The sequence below is a fragment of the Stenella coeruleoalba genome (genome assembly GCF_951394435.1).
Source record: "Stenella coeruleoalba genome assembly, chromosome: 2".
NCBI lineage: Eukaryota > Metazoa > Chordata > Mammalia > Artiodactyla > Delphinidae > Stenella > Stenella coeruleoalba.
In genome coordinates this window covers 87,490,637-87,505,819 of record NC_137147.1, presented here as the reverse complement: position 1 = coordinate 87,505,819, position 15,183 = coordinate 87,490,637, and the positions used below count along the sequence as shown (strand labels likewise).

The 15,183-nt window shown below is 39.6% G+C and overlaps 1 protein-coding gene across 1 annotated transcript in view; it reads right to left on the bottom strand.

The window, feature by feature from the left end:
- SLC28A2 (solute carrier family 28 member 2) overlaps nucleotides 1–1,820 on the bottom strand; it is a 39,546-nt gene extending 37,726 nt beyond the window's left edge. Inside the window, exons 1-2 of the mRNA XM_079914010.1 lie at nucleotides 1,729–1,820; nucleotides 1,506–1,594 (exon numbers count right to left, since the gene is read on the bottom strand). Coding sequence (XP_079770136.1) covers nucleotides 1,506–1,594; nucleotides 1,729–1,809 — 170 coding nt within the window. The 5' untranslated portion in view covers nucleotides 1,810–1,820. The remainder of the gene's footprint in view (nucleotides 1–1,505; nucleotides 1,595–1,728) is intronic.
- Nucleotides 1,821–15,183: the final 13,363 nt, after the last annotated feature.

Sequence of the window (15,183 nt, the reverse complement as noted above, 5' to 3'; positions counted from 1 at the left end):
CTAAGCCTGCACATCTGGAGCCTGTGCTCCACAACGGGAGAGGCCACGACAGTAAGAGGCCCACGTACCCCACCACCAAAAAAAAAAGTTAAGCTTGTTTTCTCTATGAAGTCACTTAGTTAATTCCTAAAAATAAAGAGAAGAAAAGACATATCCAGGACTTCCCTGGTGGCACAGTGGTTAAGAATCTGCCTACCCATGCAGGGGACACGGGTTCGAGACCTGGTCCGGGAACATCCCACATGCCGCAGAGCAACTAAGCCCGTGTGCCACAACTACTGAAGCCCGTGTGCCACAACCACTGAGGCCCACGCACCTAGAGCCCATGCTCCACAACAAGAGAAGCCACCACAATGAGAAGCCTGCGCACCACAATGAAGAGTAGCCCCCACTCACTGCAACTAGAGAAAGCCCACGTGTAGCAATGAAGACACCACACAGCCAAAAAAGAAAAAGAAAAAACACATATCCATAAACTCCCTTTAGAAACTATCCAATATCCTCTTCTAAGCTTCTTAACGTATGACTTCTGCACTTTTTTTTTTTTTTTTTTTTTTTTTTTTCAGTACGCGGGATCCTCACTGCTGCGGCCTCTCTGTTGCGGAGCACAGGCTCCGTACACACAGGCTTAGCGGCCATGGCTCACGGGCCCAGCAGCTCCGCGGCATCTGGGATCCTACCGGATTGGGGCACGAACCCGCATCCCCTGCATCGGCAGGCGGACCCTCAACCACTGCGCCACCAGGAAAACCCTGCACTTTTTTATAAATACCCAGACTCTTTTCCACACCGTGGAACACAGCTTCCATCTGACCTATTTTACCCCAACAACTTCTATAGACATTACTTCTGCGATTATGACCATGACCAAATTCAGAGATTTTTCTCCTTCCTTGTCTCCTGATACACAGAACATTGTGGATTCATTGTACCTTCATTCTTGACACTTTCTTCCCTTTTGACTTTCAAGACTGTACTTTTTACCTTTCTCTATTATCTCTTTTGGTGGGTCCTTCTCCATCTTTTTAAACTTCTGATTTCTCTTTCTCCTCATCCCCAAATCTGAGTATTCCAAAAGAGCCATTTTAAAAAAATTATATGGGTAAGTTAATATCTAAGCCTCAATTTTCTAATTGAAAAAGGGGACTAAAATTAGTACCCACCTGTTGGCATGAAAATTAAATGATTTAGTTTCATAAAGCATTCTGCACAATAGTAAGTACTCAATAAATGTTAGTTGTTGTTATTCTCATTTCTGTTCTTTTTGTTGCTGGTCCAACCAACACTGATATCGCTGAACTCATTACTTATGGCACAGGTTTATGTAACAATTAATTACATAAAAATGTATACGTGCACTTGGTAACAGCAGGTGGCTGTGAGTCTTATTTCGACAACATAGATCATAAGCTCCTGAGAACAGGGCAAGTTTGACCTCTTCTGAGTCCACCAACCATACTAGCCAACCCTAGGCCTTAACTGAATCAATGCCAGAACACCTGTACCTCTGTTGAGTGGGGCGTTCCAATCCATCCCCAAGGCTGTGTCCTCGCTCTTCAATCTTCCTGGTTCCCTCAGGATTTATTCCTTCTTCCTGTAAGCACAGGTAGAGTTGAGGTCAGTCGTAAGGCCCTTCCAGGGGTGATAGGGATTGCGAGCAATCAAAGACCCTACATGAGGCCATGCATCAGCCCACAGAGATGTGCAGAAACTAAACTGGTGAGTTACCGTGAGCTCCAGCCCTGGGTTCTCTATGCCAATCTCCACTGTGGACAGAGCAATGCCCTCTCTTCCATTTGTTTTCTCCATCTCCTGCTCTCCTGAAAAACAAATTCAGAGCCAAGGCTGAAAGATTAGTTGTTCTATAATATGGGGCCAGATAGAACTTTTAGGGCCAGTTACCCACAGGAAAACAAAACTAAAAATATTTAGAGATTTAGTTGATTTCTTTAAGAATTGAGAAAATTGGAAACATAATTCTAAAATAATAAACAATGAAATATAGACTTCTACTTCCTATTGTGAATAGCAAAGGAAGGGGAAATAAGATAGGAAAAGAGAAATGAAGGGCAAGGGAACTGAAATGAATCAGTGGCTCACCCAGGGCTCCAGGACCCGAACTAGAAAGGACTCTCTTCAGTCCCCTTAAGGAAGGGTTAGAGGACAACTACTCCTGTTAGCCTCCAGGTGGCCCCACTGAGCTGTGCTGAGTAAGAAGAAAACAAGGAGGCAGAGGGCTGGGAAGACCACAGCCCCCAACATATTACTGAGAAACCAAGATTAACAGACTTTCCAGTTCCTGACTATAATGTAGCATGAGAATTGTTTTTGGAGCATCTAAGAGAGTACCTAATGAGAGAAATAAAAGAAATCTACATGTAGAATAATCAGTATGAATGTTAATTATCCCCAGTAAAGAAAGTTTTAAAACAAAATGAGAGAATAAAGAAACAAACACTTGAGCCTCACTATAAGCAACCTTAATAGATAAACATTCAAAGTTATAATATAGGTTCATCTGAGATTTTTTTTACTTTGTAGAAATTTTCCTTCAATTTTATGGAATTGCTTTTTGTTTTTTACTGTGATCTCTTCAACCATTTAAATATAATTTTATTCAACATACATAAACAACTTTTGTTTTTTAAATCAGGGCTTTCCTGTATAGGCACAGAACTACTTGAATTTGGTCTAAATATGATCAATTAAGAAATCTGGCAAATCAGGTTCCTGCCCTCCTCCAAGACCATTACTTACTCCAGTTTGCAGGATTCCTTCTGGTGCCTCAGTGAAGGACAGAAAGAAAAACTCAGCTCCACGAGACCTTGACTCTGAAGGGATGGGCTGGAGATGAGAGAGAAGGATTTCCTGATTGGCCCATTTTGCCCTGGGCCCTCCTTTGCTGTTCCTGCCCTTCTCTGTAGAGGAGGAGTGCAACTCTCAAGTTAAATATTTATATGTTCTAAAGACTATTTTGCAGGGTCAGGTCTAAGAATTCTGCAGGAATTCCTAACAGGCACATCAGCAGGAGCGCTGCCCAGCACAGAACTAGGCACGGGGTAGTATGGAGAAGAAAATAAGAGAAGGATCTCTGTACTCAGAAAACTTAGCATCATTTTGTACAGGAAAGACAGTTGCTAGAAAACAACAGAATGAAGGACTGTACATGATTCAATTCTAAATGACTGCTAGGAAGTCTTTTACTAATCCATTTAACAAATATTTAAGTATTCACCATCACCCAGGCACAGTTCTGGGTGCTGAGGACACAAAGATGAATGGGATATTGCCTCTGCCATGAAAGAATTACAAATCAGTGAGGAAAGACATGTGTCAAGAAAGGCTTTACAGAGTTGGTAACATTGGCCCTGAGTCTGGAAAGTTTTGAAAGGTAAGTAGGGAATCACTGATGGAGAAGGGGAAAGATATACCACCAGAGGGAGAAATTGAAACAAAGGCAGAGAAGTGAAGACTTCCCTGACACACTAAGGAGGCTGTAAAAAATAGCTGAAGATGCAGACCTACTAGAGAATGGACTTGAGCACACGGGGAGGGGGAAGGGTAAGCTGGGACAAAGTGAGAGAGTGGCATGGACATATATACACTACCAAATGTAAAACCGATAGCTAGTGGGAAGCAGCCGCATAGCACAGGGAGATCAGCTCCGTGCTTTGTGACCACCTAGAGGGGTGGCATAGGGAGGGTGGGAGGCAGGGAGATGCAAGAGGGAGGAGATATGGGGATATATGTATATGTATAACTGATTCACTTTGTTATAAAGCAGAAACTAACACACCATTGTAAAGCAATTATACTCCAATAAAGATGTTAAAAAAAAATAGCTAAAGAACAGAGGCAAATTTTTGAGAAACTAATGAAGGAGGGACAAAATAAATTAAGAAATTAGTTAAGGAATGGAGGGGGAAAATGTGAATGAGACGGTGGTAGTTTATCAAGAAATAAGTCTGGAGATGCAGTTAAGTGCCAGATGGAGATGGGCTCTGTAAGCCAGGCTAAAAGTTTGGGCTTATTTGGAACCAGCTGCGGAGGCAAGAGGAGAATGGATTGGAAGGATGCACACTGGGGACAGGGAGACCAGTCAGGAGACAAAAGCAACAGTCCAGGTCAGACATGGTGAAGCTCTAACCAAAGCAGTAGATGGAGAGAAGGAAACAAATCTACAGGATGTGGTGACTAATTGGGCATAAGGGAGTAAATGAAAGGGGGAAGTTAATTCTTCAAAATTGTTCAAAATGATCTATTTTCTTCCTGCTCCTACCTGCCAGTAATACTGAGCTGTACGTTGTTCCCTAAACACTTGATGTTCCCTTGTACCTGTTTGTGGATGCTGTTCCTTCTGCCTCCAACACCCTGTTCCTATTTACTTACCTGGAAAATTCCCACACCACCTTCAAGTCTCTGTTGCAAGGCTACTCTCTTCAATGAAGCTTTCCATGATTCCCTCCAGATGAGACTTAAGACCCTTTTCCCCACACCCCTACTGCAACATGCTCCTGCAGAAGACTACAGAGCATTTAGTGCTCTAAATGTTTACTTGTCTCCCAGTAGACCATGATCTCATCAAGCACAGGCTCTTTATCTTGTTCACCACTGTATCCCCAGGCTCAAGGCCTGCCACAATATTAGGCAATCAATAAAGATCTGTAAAATAAGTGAAACAAACAAACACAGATTTCTGGCTTAGATTATTGGGTATGTAGATGATGATAACAATCACCAAAATAGGAAAACATATCTCTATTTCCCTAGCTCCATGCACGCGCGCGCACGCACACACACACACACACACACACACACACACGTACACACAAACATAAAAGCCCTACCAGAGTAAATGTGTGTTATATTCTGCAACCTAGAGCAACTCATTTTGCCTCTCTGGGCCCCTTCTGTTATTCCTGCCCCACCTAATTGCCCCATGCCATTTGACAAGATGATTAGGAAAATTAAGTAATTTAATACAGAAAAAGAATTTGAAAAACAGTAGGTAAACTTGCAGTTGTAGTCTACTATTGTACATTCTTATAGAAACTCAGGAAAATTAAAGATATTTTCAAGCTGACATCTGATTACAATCTCAGTATGACTGTGAAGTCTCTCTGACTCATCCTAGCACACACTTTATCTCTGTTTTCATTTTTACCTTAGAAAATTGCCAGTTCTGGGGTCAAGCCCAGGTATAGTTATAGGCACAGAGCCTAGCGTTCAGTCCAGGTGAAATGATGCCAGTGATCACATCTGTCTTCTCTTGCCCTTCCTCTTCCCTCTTTCTTTTTCCTCTAGAAGGCGTGAAAAATCCATGTTCATCTTCTAAATGCAGGCTACAGCACTCATCTCACTTGTCCAGCAGATCCAAGTTTCCTTTAAATGCAGGTACGATTGATAACACCCAACTGCGGAGAGGAAGAGAATTAATCTGGCTGATACCTCCCCTTGAGTAACTGCTGGCTCACAGGCTTGGGCTTCATTGTTTAAATGTTTTCTTTTTCTCTTATCATTTACAGTTTGATAAATTCTCAAAGTACAGATCAGGAAGAATGAAATGATTTACCCAGAGTCAACAGCTAGTTAGTGGCTAAGCCAAACCAATATCCTGGGATCCTCACTCTTGGTTCTGTGCTATTTCTGGGCTGTAGGGTGAAACATAAGAGATGCTCTGTCTCTGCAGACTTTTACAGTTTTTCAAAAGATTTTCCTGTACTTTCACTGCTCATCCTCATAATATTCCTGTAAGCGAGTCAACTACTAATCCTATTTTAGGTACAGAGAAAATTATATTCAAAGAAAACGAGCAATTTGTCTAAAGTCATACAGCTGGTTAGGGCAGAGTCAGGACTGGAGGCTAGCTATGGTCATTTCCATGGAAGCTTGGCCTCAGAGCTCTCCTAAAGTCTAGGGGTTGCTCCTGGAAAACCAGGTGGCCTGCCACAAACCCATCTGGGAAATAAGTAGGGTATAAATAATAAATGATTTTATCCTTCCTGCTTTGCCCTCTCCTTGATTACTAGTACAAGCAAGGGGAACTAGAGAGCATATAGAAACTTCCAGTTTTGGTCTTACTGAAGTAACTTACACTTAACTAACTCTCCTGCTGAGAACAACTAAAAAGGCTAGACAAATACATAAATCAACAGGTGAAAGCACTGCAGAGCAATCAATGGAAGCAGGACTTGGAGGTTTTTGATTCTTGAGAGAAGGGAAGCATACCAGTTGAGTTCCACATTCATCCTAGCTCTTTTCCTGAAGGCATTTTATTTTTCAAAATCACAATGCAGAGAAATAATGCTCAAGCAGTCTTTTTGAAGGAAAAAAGAAAAGAATAATGAAGAAAGAGCCTAAAAACCTGCAACCAAATTTCAAAGTCATTGGCCAACTCAAAAATTTTAGATGCTCAAAACAAGACACCAAGAAACTCAGTGAAAAACAGTATTTGGAGTGCTTAAAGACCTGAGCAGACGGACTTCCCTGGTGGCACAGTGGTTAAGAATCCGCCTGCCAATGCAGGGGACACGGGTTTGAGCCCTGGTCAGGAAAGATCCCATATGCCATGGAGCAACTAAGCCATGTGCCACCACTACTGAGCCTGTGCTCTAGAGCCCACAAGCCACAGCTACTGAGCCCACGTGCCACAACTACTGAAGCCCATGAGCTTAGAGCCCATGCTCCCCAACAAAGAGAAGCCAGCTCAATGAGAAGCCCGGGCACCGCAACGAAGAGTAGCCCCCGCTCGCTGCAACTAGAGAAGCCCACGCGCAGCAACGAAGACCAAACACAGCCAAAAATAAATAAATAAAATAAATATACTAAAAAAAAAAAAGACCTGAGCAGAGATTTCAGCAACTATGTGGTACTGGAGAGACAAATGTTTGTTTTCGACCTTGGTAAACACATCAGGCTTTCTATTGAGACCCTAAAGGGGCCATAGCCTAGTAATAAGAAACATGCTTTAAGAATAAACACTGTGCCCTACGGGAAAGACAAAGCCGAAATAACAAACATAAAACAAAGGCTCAACAGAAATAAGTCAGTCTATTTCTACTCTATCTTCCTGACAAAAGAAATGCTAACCTTCTTTAAGCATATATAACATATCATCCAGAGCCTCTACAAATGTTCAATTACAATGTCCAGCATCTAATTTAAAAGAACAACACATTCTTAAAAAAAAAAACAACACCAGATAATAGAAACAAATCCGTAAACGACTCAGATATTAGAAATATCAAACAGGGGCTTTAACATAACTATGATTAATCTTTTCAAGAAAATAAGGGGAAAGGTGGAGAAATAGATGAAAAGATGGAGATTTAGAAAAGACAATTAAAATTTGTAAAAAATAAATGCACATTCTAGGGATTAAAATTAAGAACTAACTGGGCTTCCCTGGTGGCACAGTGGTTAAGAATCCGCCTGCCAATGCAGGGGACAATGGTTCGAGCCCTGGTTTGGAAAGATCCCACATGCCGCGGAGCGACTAAGCCTGTGCGCCACAACTACTGAGCCTGCATGCCACAACTACTGAAGCCCGCGTGCCTAGAGCCCGTGCTCCACAACAAGAGAAGCCACTGCAATGAGAAGCCCGGGCACCGCAACGAAGAGTAGCCCCCACTCGCTGCAACTAGAGAAAGCCCACACGCAGCAACAAAGACCAAACACAGCCAAAAATAAAAAATAAAATAAAATAAAAAGAACTAACTAAAATGGTTTAACGAACTGGATAAAACAGAAGACAAGGTGAGTGAACTCAAGGAGTGGTCAACAGAAAATATCTGAACAGCACAGAGAGAAAAATTTAGGGGAAAAAAGCAGAATAAAACTTCTATGTTCCATTTAGGATGTAGAAAACTGGAAAAGTCTTGCTCTCATCTTCATAACAATTTTAAAAATTCAGATAATCTGAAAATTTACAATTTTCTTTAACCCATCAGTGACCTGAGGTTGCAGGGCAACCAATTATCCCCAAATCTAAGGAAAGACAAGTTGACTGAAAAAAAAATACACAACCTAAAAGTTGAAAATTAGTTGAAATTAGTTGAAAATTTGGTGGGCCTACTGAGGACTTAAGTCCAGGATACAGCCTCTCAGATAACTCTGAGGGACTGTTGCAAAGAGGTAAGGGAGGTGCCAGGATATAGAGGAGTTTTTGCAAAAAAACAAACATAAAGAAAGAGGTAATCAGAACATCAAAAGATTACTGCTAATTAAAGAAAACCAGGCATTGCAAGTTAATGAATTTAGCCTTTTTCTGTGAATAGGAAGAGGCAAGAGTCTGGATTTATTGAAATTATTCCTTTGATATGAACCTTAACAATCTAGGGTCAGCAACCTGTTTTTTTCTACATCCTGAATTCCCTCCAGGTGCGCCATCAGGAGCAGCTGCAGTGGCTGATGGCTTGATGGCCTCAACATCCTTTATTTACTATAATAAAATGGCTGGTGACATTCTTTGTCCACAGCACCCTCTCTTGGACATAAATCTGACCAACATTTGGTAGGCATTTCATGACCAGTTTTGCCCCACTACCCTAGGAAGGCTCACTGCTGGATCAGGTGAGGATTCTGTTGATAGGCCACTCAATGTGCTGGGGTATTTTTTGGATTAGGCCCTGTTGATAACCTGAAATTCTCTGGCTCTCTTTTCTTACTAGCCTCTTATAATCCAGGAAGTATTTTCCCTTGTTGCTTCTTCCCATATCTAGAGTTGCTCTATTATAATTATTCTATGTAGAGATAAATATATGATCAACTGCCTCAAGATGTTTAGCCAGTATATTTCAGAAAAAAGTCATAACATTATAAACCATATTTATCAGTTCATTCAGCCCCAGGTAATTAACTCCTATTGATCTGGATGAAGTCATCGTGTTTTTCATTAGAGTTTTGTAATTTCTTACCTAGTTCAGTGGTATTGTAAGCAGATAGGGGAGGGGGTCCCCGGAGAAAGAGAACCAGGTATGGCTTTCCTAACATAAGAGAAGCCATTGTGGGCCTAAGTCAATTTGTGGTCTAAGCCTGGCCACAGTGCTTGCCCTTAAACATGTCTCAGTAATTAATGATCTTAAGGGAAGTGAGAGAATACAGGAACAAAGGAAAAACAGTCAAGAAACAATAGTTCAGGGATAAAATAGATCCTAGTTCCTTCTCAAGGGATGTACATAACAATCTGATACATATCTTTGAGTTCTGCAGGAACTAAGGACCCCACCCAGATAGAGGATGGAATGATGATGTTGACCTTTTCTGATTTCAATCAACTGAAGCTTGGACTCTGTTGAACTTTGCCCCAATTCTATGCTGAATTCTCCTCTGCTCAAGCCCCTTCATGAATACGCATACACCACCCAAGCCCCTTCGTGAATATGCATGTACCCTTAGCTTAAAACTTCCCCAATTTTGCTGTTTGGGGAGACAGTGCTTTGGAAAAGATCCCTGATGTTCTCTCTACTTGATGCAAGTAATAAATCCTTCCTTCTCCCAGTCTTTGGCTTGGTTGTATCTTTTGGCTCAAGAGGCAAACACAGTTTTTTGAGTAACAGTATGATCTAAAAGTTATCAGAGGGACTTCCCTGGTGGCGCAGTGGTTAAGAATCCGCCTGCCAATGCAGGGAACATGGGTGCGAAGATCTCACATGCCGTGGAGCAACTAAGCTGGTGCGCCACAACTACTGAGCCTGCGTGCCGCAACTACTGAGCCCACGTGCTGCAACAACTGAAGCCCACGTGTCTAGAGCCCCATGCTCCGCAACAAGCACCATGAGAAGCCTGCTCACTGCAATGAAGAGTAGCCCCCACTCACTGCAACTAGAGAAAGCCCACGTGCAGCAATGAAGACCCAACACAGCCAAAAAAAAAAAATCTGCAGAAACTATTTTAGGTGGACACACCCAAAACATAATTATTCCTAGAGTGCACATTGAAAATTCTTACCTCATTTATCTTTATTTTATAACTTATGAAAATATCATCATACCAAAGTTAATTTTTTTTTCTTTTTTTTTTTTGCTGATAAACTCTGCAATAGAAATAACATGAACTTACTGACCTTCAGTATACCTAGGTACAATAAAAGTAAGACATGTCTATATTGATTAAATCAACAAGCTTAAGCTAGCTTTAATACCAGATATTAATTTAATATTAATATTTCCTAGATTATGTGAACCTGAAAGTCATTCTGGCCTGCTTCCTTTATATTTAGAAACCTTTAATTTGTAAGCATTTACTTTTAAGTCAGTTAGATAGAACTCTTTTATAAATTCAGTTTTGATAATATTTTCTGGAGGTAGAGACATCTCATATGTATAATGTACATACAGACATATAAACAGACAAAACTAGAGATCTCATAGCTTCACTTTAACACTTAGTTATGAATCAGGTATTACAATATAAACTTACCAGTTTGTAAATAACAGTTGGAATAAGTTAGATTTGTTTACTCAGATGACTAAGGCTTTTACTATTTGTGGAAAAGACTTTTAAGATTTGTATTTGTCCTTGATAAACCATTAAGGAGGCTATGAATCAGATTTGGGCTGAGGGAGCCTTTCCAGTGGTTTGAGTTTAAAAAGGCCTTATTTCCCTTTTTTGTTCTCCCTTGGTTTCAGGTTCTATCTGATTGAGTGAATTAGGCTCAGTCTCAGGTCACTGTGGACTGCATTTACATTTCTGATTTGTAGAGATTTGCAAGACAAAAACAGTTACTTTTCATTCTCCAAAAAACTGGTCTGCCACCTAAATGATATTAAAAGATTGACTTCCCCAGCTATATTTTCTTTAATTTGTATCAGTGAGATGATCTCCAACTAAACTGAAAATTAAGAGTTCTGGGAATTCCCTGTTTAGAATCCCAGTCTATTCAACTGACTGCCAAATGTTTCTGAAGAGTTGTTTTATCAAGCCGGCTTTCTCTAACTTAACTGCAAACACAATAAAGAGCTCCATCTTAGTCATTTTCAGGGTGAGATTTCCTTTAATTCCCAATTAAGTAAGTACTTGTAAGTATAAGTTTTGTACGTACATAAACCTGGTTGGGATGTTAGTTGGAGGCTGACAATCTGTCGCTCCTTTTTCTTTTAGTTTGAAAGCTTTGTTCCCCATTCCAAAGTTGGTCTGTTGAGAAAAAATCACTAGTGAAGATCCTGCGGTGGGCCAACGTACTGTTTGTGAGCTTAACTCCTCTAGGTTTCACTCTAGAGTCCTTTTAGCCTGCCATTTCAGTAAACAAAGGATGTTGAGGCCATCAAGACATCAGCCTCTGCAGCCACCCCAGCGGTGCACCCTGAGGGGATTCAGGATGCGAAAGAACAGGATACTGGCTCTAGACAGTTGACGTGCATATCAAAGGAATAATTTCAGTAAGCCCAGACTCTTGCATCTTCCCATACATAGAAAAGCGCTATATTCAAAGTCTGGCTTTCTTTAATTAATTAATCTTTTGATGTTCTGACTACCTGTTTTTTCTTTTTTTTTCTTTTTCAAAAACTCCTATACATCCTGGCTCTTCCCTTACCTCTTCAAGAACAATCCCTCAAAGCTATCTGAGAAGCTGTATTATCCTGGGCTTATATCCTCAGTAAGTCTACCGAATAAAACATAATTTTCAACTTTTGGGTTGTGCTTTTTTTTTTCAGTCGACACATGTCAATAGTTATATAAATAGTTTAAACATACCAAAAAATACAGAGATTGTCAGATTGGATTAAAAAAAAAAAAGCAAGACCCAACTATATGCTGTCTATAGGAACCCATTTTAAATATAAAAACACAGAATAAAAGTAAAAAGATGGGAAAAGACATATCATGTTAACACCAAAAAAAAGGCTGGAGTGTCTATATTAATATTAGAAAGGTAGACTTCAGAACAAAGAATATTGCCAGAGATAAAGAGGAACATTACATTAATGGAAAGGAGTCAGTTCACCAAGACTATATCACAATCCTAAATGTGTATGTGAAACCACACAACTCAGATTGGGACTTGAACACACTGTCTTTTAATTGAGGTCACACAACTGGTCTCAGGACTTAACAAAGCTCAGGTTCTTTATGTCTCATCACAGAAAGAATTCAGTGAAAGACTAAGTGGTAGGTAAGAAGTGGATTTATTTAGAGAGATACACATTCCATAGACAGAATACAGTCCCTCTAAAAAGGCAAGAATGGCTTTGGGAGAAACACACTCCAAAGACAGAGTGTGGATCATCTCAGAAGGCAAGAGGCCCCAAAATATGGGGTGGTTAGTTCTTATGGGCTGGGTAATTTCATAGGCTAATGAGTGGGAGGATTATTCCAACTATTTTGGGGAAGGGGTGGATATTTCCAGGAATTGAGCCACCACCCACTTTTCAGCCTTTTATGGTCAGCCTTGGAACTGTCATGGTGCTGGTGGGTGTGTCATTTAGCATGTTAATATATTACAATGAGTGTATAATGAGGCTCAAGGTCCACTGGAAGTTGAATCTGCCACCATCTTGGACCTAGTTGGTTCTAACCAGTTTATGTCACATCTTCAACAGCTATGTCATTCTTTTAAAGATTGTGCCCTGCCCCTTTCCCTACTGTTTCATATGGACTAAATAATGTAGCTTCAAAGGACACAAGGCAAAAATGGATAAAGCTGAAAGGAGAAATAGACAAGTACAAAACTATGGCTGGAGAGTTTAATACTCTTCTCTAAATAATTGATAGTATAAATAGAAAAAAATATGAGAAAACAGAAGATCTAAACAACATCATCAATTTACTTGACCTGACATATTTAAACATGTCACCCGACAAGTGTAGAATATACATTGACTTTAGGAGTATACAGAATATTCACCAAGGCAGACCATATTCTAGGGGAAAAAAAAAAACTTGGAATATTTAAAATAATTGAAATCATACAAAATATATTCTAAGGCAATTAAGGAGTTAAACTAGGAATGTTTAACAAAAAAATACCTTGAAAGTCCCCAAATATTTGGAAATTAGACAAGATAGTTGTAAATAACCCACGACGCAAAGAAGAAGTCACAAGGGAAATTAGAAACATTTTAATTGATCAAAATTTTAAAATATCAAAATCCAGGACTTCCCTGGGGCAGTGATTAAGACTCCATGCTCCTGATGCAGGGGGCCTTGCTTCGATCCCTAGTCAGGGAACGAGATCCCACATGCATGCCACAACTAAGAGTTCACATGACGAAACCAAGGAACCCTCATGCCACAACTAAGGAGCCCACTTGCCGCAACTAAGACCCAGCACAACCAAATAAATAAATTTTAAAATAAATAAATAAATAAAATTAAAATCTATGGGGAGGACTTCCCTGGCAGTCCAGTGATTAAGACTTCGCCTTCCAATGCATGGGGTACAGGTTTGATCCCTTGTCAGGGAGCTAGGATCCCACATGCCTCACAGCCAAAAAACCAAAACATAAAACAGAAGCAATATTGTAACAAATTCAATAAACACTTTAAAAATAGTCCACATCAAAAAAAAATCTTAAATCAAAATCTATGGGATGCAACTGAAGCAGTACTTATATTAGAAAACAAACCCACAGCAAGGTCTAAAATCAATTATCTAAAACGTCACCTTAAGAAACTGGAAATAGAAGAGTAAATCAAACCCGACACAGACTGAAGGAAATAATTAAGAGCAGAAAACAAGGAAAGTGAGACCAGGAGAAAAAAAATATAAAGAAGATCAATGAAATGAAAAGCTTGATTCTTTGAAAAGATCAATTAAATTGATAAGCATCTAGCTAGAATGGTGAAGGAAAAAAAGAGAAGAAACAAGTTACAAATATCAGGAGTAAGAGGGGACATCACTATAGTTCCTACATACATTAAAAAGATAAGGGAATAATAAAAACGAGTCTATGCTCACAAATTCAAAAATTTAAATGAAACAAATTCCATGAGACTCAAAACTGCCAAAGCTCACTTCAGAAGAAATAGATTATTAGCATAGTCTTATATCTATTAAAGAATGTACACTTAAAAACCTTCCAACACAGAAAACTTAGGCCCAGATGTCTTCAAATTATTAAAATTCTACCAAATATCTAAGTGAGAAATAAAATATTGCCTGCCATATCTGTAAACAAAGGAATGCACAGTCATCAGCGATTGCAGCCACCTCCAATGATGAGCTGATAAGCCCTGAGGGAACTCAGGATGAGAACATACAGGATACTGGCCCCAGATAGCTGAGGTGCATATCAAAGGAATGATTTCAGAGAGCCAGGACTCTTGCATATTCCCATAGAAAAGCGCTAAATTCCTTAACTTGAGATATCTGGTTTTCTTTAATTAACAATAATCTATTGACTTCCCACTACCTGCCCTTTGCTGCAAAACTCCTACATATCCTAGCTTCCCCCTCGCCCTCTCGGAGTTTCTCAGGGTTAATTGAGATCCTGCCTCCTGGGCTTGAAGTCCTAAGAATGTCCGCCAAATAAAACATAACTCTCAACTTTTAGGTTGTGCATTTTTTTTCAGAGGACATAAGGAAGAAATAATACCAGTTTTCATAACTCTTCCAGACTGTAAAAGAGGAAGGAACACTGATGACTCATTTAGGAGGCCAGCAATACCCTGATACAAAAACCAGATGGTAACATAAAAAAAAAACTACAGATCAACATTCCACATGAACATAACATGAAGAAAATCCTCAACAAAACACTAGTAAATCAAATCTAGCAACACATAAAAAGAATAATGTATAATAACAAAGTGGAATTTATCCCAGGAATGAAAGGCTATTCAACATTTGAAAATCAATCTAATTTACCACATCAACGGACTAAAGATGAAAAGCCACATTATTACCCCCATAGATGCAGAAAAAGGATTTAACAAAGTTCTATATTTGTTTATGATAAAAACTTATAGCAAACTAGGAATAGAGGCAACTTTTTCAATCTGATAAAGAAGGTAAACAAAAAACCCTACAACTAGCATCATTTTTGATCATGAAAAACTAAATAAACGTTTTCTCCCTAAGATCAGGAACAAGAATGCTCTCACCACTCCCATTTAACAATATACTGGAGGTCTAGAGAGTACAATAAGACAAGAAAAGACCTAAAAGACATATGGATTGGAAAGAAGAAAGAAAATTATCTCTATTCACAGACAATATGCTTTTCTACATAGAAAATCTCAAAA